The sequence below is a fragment of the Pyrus communis genome, chromosome 1 (assembly GCF_041283825.1).
Source record: "Pyrus communis isolate YQ-2024b chromosome 1, ASM4128382v1, whole genome shotgun sequence".
Classification (NCBI taxonomy): Eukaryota; Viridiplantae; Streptophyta; class Magnoliopsida; order Rosales; family Rosaceae; genus Pyrus; species Pyrus communis.
Window position 1 is genome coordinate 6,865,397 of NC_142565.1, and position 10,711 is coordinate 6,876,107.

Sequence of the window (10,711 nt, forward strand, 5' to 3'; positions counted from 1 at the left end):
AAATCCATCGGACCATCGGTAGCATGTCTTCGTGTGACCTGAAAACACACAATTTTTACGGCATAACTAGGTTTCAAGCTACTAGCTGAGGTAAATATTGAGCCTAAGAAGCTTGCTTTCTTCTTCCCATATAGCATTAGACCCTGCATTATGTACTGCCTTAACAGTTGCATAGCCATTTGCACCATCATACATCCCAATCCCACCAATCACAGCAACATGAGACCCGTCACGCTGGTGCACATCCATCCAGAACTTCAATCCATTCTTAAAACTCGCTATCTACGAAATGTGCAGTTATAGTCATCATGTAACTGCTCCTATCTTCAGAGCTTGCAACAAAAATCCATCGTGCCTTTCCAATGATTTGTGGACCATAATACCCTGAGCTTTCAAAAATCCCTCGTGGTTTTCCAGTTCTTGGAGTTTAGCCCTAGCAGGAAAAAACAGTCCACAATATGCTAACCAATGAAACTACAAGGACAAAAATGAAACAACAAAAAATACGTTGATGAAAGTGAAAATATCAATAAATAAGGGACTATTGGTGCAATTAATTTTTTTTTACAAACAAAACCCTAAACGGGCCTAAACCTCGTGAGGTCCCAACACTCCCCACTTCACCGTCCTCCCAAAACCCTAGCTTTTTCCGGCATCCACAAATTTCCATGCCATGTATCTCTACAGCCTTACTCTCCAGCGCGCCACCGGCATAGTTTGCGCCATCAACGGCAATTTCTCCGGCGGAAAGGCCCAGGAGATCGTCGTCGCCCGCGGCAAAGTTCTCGACCTTCTCCGTCCCGACGAAAATGGTAAGATCCAGACTCTCCTCTCTGTTGAAATTTTCGGCGCAATTAGGTCGTTAGCTCAGTTTAGGCTCACTGGCTCTCAGAAGGACTATATTGTTGTCGGGTCCGATTCGGGTCGGATTGTGATTCTAGAGTATAATAAGGAGAAGAATGTGTTTGACAAGATTCACCAGGAGACTTTCGGGAAATCGGGTTGTCGAAGGATAGTTCCGGGCCAGTATTTGGCCATTGACCCCAAGGGGAGGGCTGTTATGGTTGGGGCATGTGAGAAGCAGAAGCTTGTTTACGTTTTGAATAGGGATACTTCTGCTAGGTTGACGATTTCGTCTCCGTTGGAGGCTCACAAGTCGCATACGATTGTGTATTCAATTTGTGGGGTTGATTGTGGGTTTGATAATCCCATGTTTGCTGCCATTGAGTTGGATTATGCGGAAGCTGATCAGGACTCTACTGGGCAGGCGGCTAATGAGGCGCAGAAGCATTTGACTTTCTATGAACTCGATCTTGGGCTCAATCACGTATCGAGGAAGTGGTCAGATCAGGTTGATAATGGTGCAAATATGCTGGTCACAGTTCCTGGAGGTGGGGATGGGCCAAGCGGTGTATTGGTCTGTGCGGAAAATTTTGTGATTTATAAGAACCAGGATAAACCGGATCTCAGGGCTGTGATTCCTAGGCGTGCAGATTTGCCTGCAGAGCGTGGGGTTCTTATAGTTTCAGCAGCTATGCACAAGCAGAAATCAATGTTCTTTTTTCTTTTGCAGACAGAGTATGGAGATATATTTAAGGTTACTCTGGATCATGATAATGACAAGGTCTCAGAATTAAAGATCAAGTATTTTGATACAATTCCAGTTACAACTTCAATGTGTGTGTTAAAATCTGGGTTTTTGTTTGCTGCGTCAGAGTTTGGGAATCACTCTTTGTACCAGTTCCAGGCAATAGGGGAAGAACCTGACGTGGAGTCTTCATCAGCCACATTGATGGAAACGGAAGAAGGTTTCCAGCCTTTGTTTTTCCAGCCCAGAAAACTAAAAAACCTTGTTAGGATTGATCAAGTTGAGAGCTTAATGCCGATAATGGATATGAAGGTCAATAATCTCTTTGAGGAAGAAACACCTCAAATATTTACACTTTGTGGGCGGGGTCCTCGTTCATCCCTCAGGATACTAAGACCTGGTTTAGCTATCAGTGAGATGGCCGTGTCAGAGCTTCCTGGGGTACCGAGTGCGGTCTGGACAGTGAAGAAGAATGTGTCCGATGAATTTGATGCATACATTGTGGTGTCATTTGCAAATGCTACTCTTGTGCTTTCAATTGGTGAGACAGTTGAGGAAGTTAGTGAAAGTGGGTTTCTTGACACTACCCCATCACTTGCAGTTTCTTTGATAGGTGATGATTCTCTCATGCAAGTGCACCCAAATGGAATTAGACATATTAGGGAAGATGGACGTATTAATGAATGGAGAACTCCTGGAAAGAGGACGATTGTAAAGGTTGGCTCTAATAGACTTCAGGTAGTTATTGCACTGAGTGGAGGAGAACTCATATATTTTGAGGTTGATATGACGGGTCAGTTAATGGAGGTGGAGAAACATGAAATGTCTGGAGATGTAGCTTGTCTAGACATTGCTCCTGTACCTGAAGGGAGACAGAGATCTCGTTTCCTTGCAGTTGGTTCATATGACAACACGATTCGTATTTTGTCATTGGATCCTGATGACTGTATGCAAATTCTTAGTGTGCAAAGTCTTTCTGGAGTTCCAGAATCTCTTCTCTTTCTTGAGGTTCAGGCATCAATTGGTGGGGAGGATGGTGCTGATCATCCTGCTAGCCTTTTCCTAAACGCTGGTTTACGCTCTGGGATTTTGTTCAGAACAGTGGTGGATATGGTCACAGGTCAGCTCTCTGATTCCCGTTCTCGATTCTTGGGACTAAGAGCGCCAAAGCTATTTTCTATTAGTGTGAGAGGCAAGCATGCTATGCTTTGCTTGTCAAGTCGGCCCTGGCTTGGTTATATCCATCAAGGACATTTTCTCTTAACACCCCTATCGTATGAGACCCTTGAATATGCTGCCTCATTTTCATCCGATCAATGTTCGGAAGGTGTAGTTTCTGTTGCTGGAAATGCTTTGAGGGTTTTTACTATTGAAAGATTGGGAGAAACATTTAATGAAACTGTGATTCCACTGAGGTACACCCCTAGAAAGTTTATCATTCAGCTCAAACGAAAGCTTTTGGTAATTATTGAAAGTGATCAAGGAGCGTTCACAGCAGAAGAGCGTGAAGCTGCCAAAAAAGAGTGTTTTGAGGCTGCGGGTTTAGGTGAAAATGGAAACGGTAATGTAGAGCAGATGGAAAATGGCGGAGATGAGGAGGATCCCTTATCTGATGAGCACTATGGGTATCCTAAGGCAGAGTCTGACAAATGGGTGTCTTGCATTAGAGTTCTTGACCCCAAGACAGCAACTACAACATGTCTTCTGGAGCTTCAGGATAATGAAGCTGCATTCAGTATCTGTACAGTGAATTTCCATGACAAGGAGTATGGTACGCTTTTAGCTGTTGGCACAGCGAAGGGACTGCAGTTTTGGCCAAAAAAGAGTGTAACAGCAGGCTATATACATATATATAGGTTCCTAGATGATGGAAAGTCCCTTGAACTTTTGCACAAGACACAAGTGGATGGTGTTCCTCTTGCCTTGTGCCAGTTTCAAGGAAGGTTACTAGCTGGGATCGGACCAGTGCTCAGACTCTATGATTTGGGGAAGAAAAGATTGCTCAGGAAGTGTGAGAATAAGCTGTTTCCCAACACAATTGTGTCAATCCAAACTTATCGCGATCGGATTTATGTAGGTGACATTCAAGAGGTATGTTTTCTTTCTCTGTGGGTGTATCTGGTTCATCTATTTGTTTGTGCCTCCTGTTGTGCAGTACCTTCCCCCGTTACATTTTCGTTAAACATGGGTAACTGATATCCTGGTGTTCGTTTAAAAAACCAAGTTATTTGACCTTTGATTATATAAGCTAAATAAGTAGGTACATGCTTGGATTTTTATTTTTTATTTTTTGGTTAAAAATTCTTGGGGAATGGTCAAATAGCTGAAATTTAGACTAAAATTTCTCGTCGTACAAATTGCAATGACATATCATATATTGTTTCCTGATGTATACTGGGTTCGGAGTTACTGTTATATGTAATGAATCATGTTCGGTTGCGTAGTCTTAGTCCGTGGTAATATTCCAATATCAGCTTTCTGCATACTGGATGTGAGGTGCATTTTTGTGTGGTGGATTTCTTTGAAGTACATATTCTTGTTCTTCTTGCTTGCCGTTCTTTGTTCACTATAAGGGACTAACTATATTTCCCATGGTGTTAATTCTTTGGCAGTCATTCCACTACTGCAAGTATAGGCGGGATGAGAATCAATTGTATATCTTTGCTGATGATTGTGTTCCAAGATGGCTTACAGCATCCTTCCATATAGATTTTGACACCATGGCAGGTGCAGACAAGTTTGGGAATGTTTATTTTGTGCGGTTACCACAGGATGTTTCAGATGAGATAGAAGAAGATCCAACGGGTGGGAGGATAAAATGGGAGCAGGGAAAGTTGAATGGCGCTCCCAACAAAGTAGAGGAGATAGTGCAGTATCATGTTGGTGATGTTGTCAGCTGCTTGCAGAAGGCATCTCTAATTCCAGGTGGTGGGGAGTGCATCATCTATGGAACAGTGATGGGTAGCTTGGGTTCCTTACTTGCGTTCACCTCACGTGATGACGTTGACTTCTTTTCTCACTTGGAGATGTATATGAGGCAGGAGCATCCACCCTTTTGTGGTAGAGATCACATGGCTTATAGATCAGCGTATTTCCCGGTCAAGGTAATTCAGCTGTAAAATATAGGTTTATTTTTTCTTTTGATTTTATTGTTATTTACCATTTTAATTTGATCATGTTAGAAAGCTTAATTAATAATTTCTGTAATTAATTTTTCAGGATGTGATTGATGGAGATCTGTGTGAGCAGTTCCCAACATTGCCCATGGATCTGCAGAGAAAAATTGCAGATGAGTTGGATAGAACTCCAGGAGAGATACTGAAGAAGCTTGAGGAAATTCGAAACAAGATCATTTAAGAAAGAACAAGACCAAAAGTTCGTTCATGTTTTTACCGCACCATTTGGTTTTAGCATGCATTCATCGCATAACATCGCTGTGTTGGTCAAAAGGGTGAAGTGGATGAGTGCTCAATACAACTGAGAATTTTGTTCATCTGTAGTTCGTCGCAGTGTCAATTTGCTGGGATCGATGATGACTGTCGTTACACTAACAGGACAAGCATGCTAGTGGTTGTCTTTTCCTGATGTTGCCGGAATGAGTGAACTTTTCTGTTTCGATAAAATTGAGACGCAGATGGTTGAGACTAAATTGAAGCGTATCAGAAGCAGCAGCATGCATCTTTGCACCTTATAGACTGCATTAACTGTTGTTGTAATTAGTAATAATAGAGATTAATGTTTTCCCCTTTTGTGGTTCCTCCTCTGTTGAACAATGTTAGCAAGGTTGATGTATTTTCTCTGTAACCCTCTCTGAAATCTTGTACTGTATTATGTATGGTTGTTTTTATGGCTACAGAACCTCCATATGTTTATGGTATTTGAATTCATTAAGTCTATTTGCATCGCTGAGAATTCAAATCCAAGTATCTCAGTTAGAGAGGTGGCAAATCAACTCATTAATTGAGTTGTTAATGGGTAACTATTAAGATTCATTTAGTTTGATTTACCATAATAATATGTACCATTATCACCATTACCAATTGTGCCACCACATTAAGGTGAAATGGTGAATTCAAACTAAACGGGTCCATTCCATTAGCAACCCAAGAATTCCCACCTTTGATTTTAGTAACTTATAAATTTGCGAGTTGGGGGTTGGTTCTGTGCGTTTACTTGGATATGATTACTTACATAGCATCAGAATTCAAGAGTTATCCTTTGTGTTTACTAAAACATAAGTATTGAGAAAACTTCATGGCATGCTACTTGTGTTAAGTAACCATAAGAGAATGTTCACTAAAACATAGGAAGTGAAATGTGTTTACTCATCGTAAATGTAAAAGAAAGCATCAAAGAACTTAGAAATAAGAGAAATGAAGACGGGTAATCATATCAATTATCATGCTTATTTGACGTGAATGTTGATATTGAGGTATTTAGTTACGAATTTGAAGATAAAATTTATAATTTTTCAATTCCCCATATTATTTGTAAGTAAACACAAGAAAAAGAAAATTAAAAAGTAAAATGATTCTTATACCGATACTTTAGTAAACGTGTTGAACTTAAGACCCAAATAATTAAAATTTATGTAATCAAATACCATAAAATCACATCAATTAAGGGAAACGAAACTGAAAGATTGAAACTATTTTTATTATAACTTTTGTTCTTTTGTATAAAGAACTTTACAACTGAAGGGTATTTGAATTTTACAAGAAACAAACCAGCCACATCCCCTTGAAGCCGAAGAAAGAAACCATGTTAATTATTATCGTTTTACTTTTTACTTGGGTAGACCGTCGTTTTCACTTTTTAACTCTCCCTCCAGCCTTGCATTTCCGAAGCAACTCCTCTCATCCAACCAACTGATTATATCTGCAAAAACAACCTCAATGTTTTCTGGTGTTTCTCCATAGAGCAGTCCATGCCACATATCCGGGTACATCTTCAACGTCTTGTCATGGCTGGAGGCTACGTCATGGAGCTGTTTGCTGACGGATTTATCGGTAACCTTATCGTCTTCGCCATGGAGAACTATAAACGGCAAGGTGACCTAATCAAAGTAGACAAGAACAAAAAACAAATTATTATACGTGACGCAAGGTAATGTAACAGTAATGCCAAAGAGATTACGTTTTGGTACCGTACCTCGTCGAGTCTCTGTTCAAGCTCCGAACTGACCCTCAAAAGTTCGTAGCCGGTTTGGAGACGAGGCCGGCCCTTGTAGCAGTAAGGGTTTTCTCTAACCTGTGATTAGGTTAAAATTATTAGCAATGGCCTGCATTTTTAACTTGGATGATATATATTTAAAAAAAAAAAAAAAAATATATATATATATATATAGTATAAATACAGAATTATATATGTACCTGTTTTCTTATTTCAGGCATTTTGAAAGCGACATCGATTATATCATTCGTTGGGATTATTTTCCAGGTCGGGATGAACTTGCAGAGCTTTGTCAAAGCACTGATCACTAATGGAGATGGTTTTATATCATCTGCAATCTGTAAATAAAATGGTTTATATATAAAGTGAGCATCCTAAAATGGTGAAACATTTAAAATACCATAAATTACCCTTTAAGAATTTCATAAATTACAATTGAACCAAAAGAAACTAAAGTATTTAACCATATTTTTACTTTGAATGAATTTAATATTTAAAATTATGGAAAAAAACAAAAAAAAAAAACAAAACCTCCCACGTTAGTGGGTGGTTTCACATTTTTAATTCATTTCTTTATTTTTTTTTAAATAATTTTTAAAAATATGTAAATTAATTATTTAAATAAAAAAATAAAAAGGTAAATTGCTACACGCGTATGTATGTGGCAATAGGCTAGTATAAAATAAAACCACAAAACGTGTTAGTTTAGCTTTTCATGATTTGGAGTTGAATGTAAAGTCCACTAACTAAACATTTTATAAAAAAAAATTTGAAAAAAGTCTACTAACTAAATTGTATTATTTGTTTCAAAATAATGGGATTTCGAAAGTGAAAGACCACCACACATTTTTGTATGGATGAAGATAAAATAAAATAATACATATTTTTCCTGTTCAAGACAGCGTAATTTTTATAAATGATTCTAAAGGAAAAACGTCATATTCGCATATAGTTTTCTTTTTGGGTAGTTCCAAATAAACCCAAAAGGCAAAAGCAGTTTCGAGAGGTGTGTGGATTTGGAAATTTGAGACGAGGTGGAGGCTCTTGCTAGGATGCATGGTTATTCGGATAATAAGGTCAGAAAGATTTAATCTGAAAGTGTTTTTTCTTTTTCACTTTGTCTCTTTGTAACTAAAAACCAAAAAGCTTTTACTGAAGGTTGTTTAATTTTTATTTTTTATCAAGACGGTTGTTTATTTTAATACAAGAATAGCGTCACAACGAAAATATGCCAAAAATTCAAAAACCATACATATCAAACACTAACTTAGAAATAATCCTAGGAGGAAAGTTGCTATCATTGAAAGTTAGATGTAGGGTCATCACATCAGTTGGTTAAAATTGTGTTTAATTAAAAAAATATTCCAAAGAAATGTCAAATTCAACAATGTCATCCGATGAAGAAGAAGGCTAGTCTAGATTGATACTATTAAACACCTATTAATTTGTGCGGAGAGATTCAAAGTATGTGTTGGACCAATAAGGTTATTAAAAATACAGATTTAGCAGAAATTATCGCAAGGAATACAAATTTTTACTATCACCACAGAGATTTGGTCAACAAATTAATTTCAAAATAATAAATAAAATTAAAAAAAAAAGTTGGAATCTTTATGTTGGGGTCCAAATTCAATTTTGCACATGAATAAAATGTGATAAAAAAAACCCACCAGAAGTGGGTGGATGAAAAAACTCCAATGAGTTCCATAAAAAAGACTCCAATGAGAGAAAGTCCAAAAAGAATGTGGAAGCAAATACCTTACACATGGGTGCAACCAAAACCGCACCATCCCAAAACTCTGGCTTTTTCCTGTGCACCAGCAGAGCCACAGCTCCTCCCATTGACTCCCCCATTAGATACCTCATCTTTCCCTTGTTCTCTTTGCTCTCTGAATTCATCAACAAATTATAACCAACGACAAAAATACTGGCACTAACGAGAATAGAAATTCTCTGTACAAGACATCTCATGTGCAGGTAAGAACGGTAGATTGAAGAGATTGAAAGGGTGCGAAAATCTAACCACATATGTTTGTGAAGTGGTTGGTACAGTCATCCACCACATCGTCAAAGCTCTTCACGTAACCTTGTAGGCCTACTGATTTTCCATGGCCTTCATAGTCTATTCCATATATGGCGAAGCCTGCTTTGGCTAGCCTGATTGCAGTGCCTGGTCAAAGTGGACAATTTTGAAAACCTGTTAATTTCACGGGTACATATATAATATAAATGATTTCTTTTGGGTATTTTAATTAGAATTATAATTTGATCGGGAAGAAAAGTTTGACACTGACTGTTCATGGTGATGCTGCATTCCATGGCGTACCCATGGCAGATGAAGATTAGGGCTTTGGGTTTGGTGTTCTTCGGGAGCCATCTGCATGTGAAAAGCTTCATGCCTCTAGGATTTAAGATGTACTCCTGCAAATTTATAAAAATTAATTAGAATTAAACACACAGAAAAATATTTTCTCAAAAAAGATCACAACCCAATACAGAACTAGGTCTAACCTCTTCATATTTGACAAAATCCATGTCAGAGGCCTGCAGAAAACCAAACAATTATAAGAAAACTAATACATAAACAAAGATGAACAATGAGAGAGAGAGAGAGAGAGAGAGAGCAACCATGATGCGTAGAGTGCTTGATATCAGGAAGAAGCCGAGATTTTTATGGAAGACTGCTAATCGTATGATCAGTGAGAGAGAAATACGCAAAACTCTGATGGAATTTAACAAATTAGGATTTAGAGTGGAGAGTATAGGGGAGTTGATATTGTATATATAGAAACCAACGTATACATGTGATGCATATATATAGGCCTGCCTTGGAGTGATAAATGTGGTCAACTTGGACTCCCACATATATTTGGACTTTTGATAAGGTTGAGATAAAAATTATGGAGTGTAAAATAGAAGAAGAATAATGGAGACGTGACTGAAAAAGCTCAAGAAAATAAATAAATAACCGAAACAACATTAGCGAATTAACAAAAGCTCGTTGCTGTTTACACACACAAAATTAACTATTATTTTAGGTGAAACTCGCATATAATTATATGTCAATAAATATGTTAATTTTATGTGTTTAAATATTTTTTTTAAACAAATTAACAATGAACTGATTTAACTTACCAGACGTATCATAGTTGTAAAGCTCATATTCTAACTTTTAAGTAACTACCAAGAACCCCACACCCACATATATATTATATAGATCCAACCCAATTGGAACAAGACTTTAACTCCTTTGCTCGAACAACGGATCTGCATCTTTTGAAACTTAAGCCAATTGGTAATATAATATTAAAGGCTTCTAATAAACTAGTTGTACACACAAAGAATGTGAGACGTATTTTATTTAGGGTTGTTAGTCTTTCATGTAATGTATTTATATATCATTATTACAGGAAAATTATCTCTCATTAAACATCAAATATCATTAATTGTGTGCGGCCAAAAAATAACTAACCAAAAAGAGACATATTGTATGAGGAAATTGCAGCAACGGTTCCTTAATTTTAATCTAATTAGAGTAATGGTCATTCAACTAAAAAGTTGTGATCATTGGTCCCTTAACTCATCAAAACGTGCAACTATGGTCATTTTCGCCAACTTGTTAGAATATCTGTCAAAATGAGTCACGTGCCAAGTGTCACACACATGAGGTTGAATGCATGAGCAAATATAGAAAACCAAATGAGAAAAATTGTAGCAATAACCCCTCAACTTTAACCCAATTGGAGAAATGGTGCATCAACTTTAACTTAATTGGACCAATGGTCCCTCAACTCTTTCCAAAATAACTCAGTTTGATGGATGTTCTGATAGAGTTGACGAAAGTAACAATAACTATACATTTTGATGAGTTAAGAGATCAATAGTCATGAAATTTTAGTTGAGAGACCATTACTCCAATTGAATTAAAGTTAAGGGACCGTTGATACAAGT

General features: G+C 37.6%; 2 protein-coding genes across 2 annotated transcripts; one reads left to right on the plus strand and one right to left on the minus strand.

The window, feature by feature from the left end:
- The first annotated feature begins 573 nt into the window (after positions 1 to 573).
- LOC137720351 (spliceosome-associated protein 130 A) lies at positions 574 to 5,484 on the plus strand. The gene is made up of 3 exons (XM_068459411.2): positions 574 to 3,679; positions 4,201 to 4,692; positions 4,808 to 5,484. The coding sequence occupies exons 1-3, from the start codon at positions 674 to 676 to the stop codon at positions 4,943 to 4,945; spliced, it is 3,636 nt and encodes a 1,211-aa protein (XP_068315512.2). The 5' UTR covers positions 574 to 673; the 3' UTR covers positions 4,946 to 5,484.
- A 739-nt stretch (positions 5,485 to 6,223) lies between these two features.
- On the minus strand, positions 6,224 to 9,640 carry LOC137721095 (caffeoylshikimate esterase). Its single transcript, XM_068460210.2, has 8 exons — positions 9,389 to 9,640; positions 9,272 to 9,304; positions 9,055 to 9,181; positions 8,784 to 8,930; positions 8,519 to 8,649; positions 6,961 to 7,098; positions 6,740 to 6,838; positions 6,224 to 6,644 (listed from the first exon to the last, which is right to left on the minus strand). The coding sequence occupies exons 1-8, from the start codon at positions 9,623 to 9,625 to the stop codon at positions 6,375 to 6,377; spliced, it is 1,182 nt and encodes a 393-aa protein (XP_068316311.2). The 5' UTR covers positions 9,626 to 9,640; the 3' UTR covers positions 6,224 to 6,374.
- Between the last annotated feature and the right edge of the window lie 1,071 nt (positions 9,641 to 10,711).

Coding starts and splice junctions, on each gene's coding strand:
- LOC137721095 (XM_068460210.2), bottom strand. CDS start 9,625: ATGTGGGAGTCCAAGTTGACCACATTTATCACTCCAAGGCAGGCCTAT. Junction 7,099..8,518: donor TGGTTGCACCCATGTGTAAG/GTATTTGCTTCC, acceptor TTTTATTTACAG/ATTGCAGATGATATAAAACC. Junction 6,839..6,960: donor TGCCTGAAATAAGAAAACAG/GTACATATATAA, acceptor ACCTAATCACAG/GTTAGAGAAAACCCTTACTG.
- LOC137720351 (XM_068459411.2), top strand. CDS start 674: ATGTATCTCTACAGCCTTACTCTCCAGCGCGCCACCGGCATAGTTTGC. Junction 3,680..4,200: donor ATGTAGGTGACATTCAAGAG/GTATGTTTTCTT, acceptor ATTCTTTGGCAG/TCATTCCACTACTGCAAGTA. Junction 4,693..4,807: donor CAGCGTATTTCCCGGTCAAG/GTAATTCAGCTG, acceptor TTAATTTTTCAG/GATGTGATTGATGGAGATCT.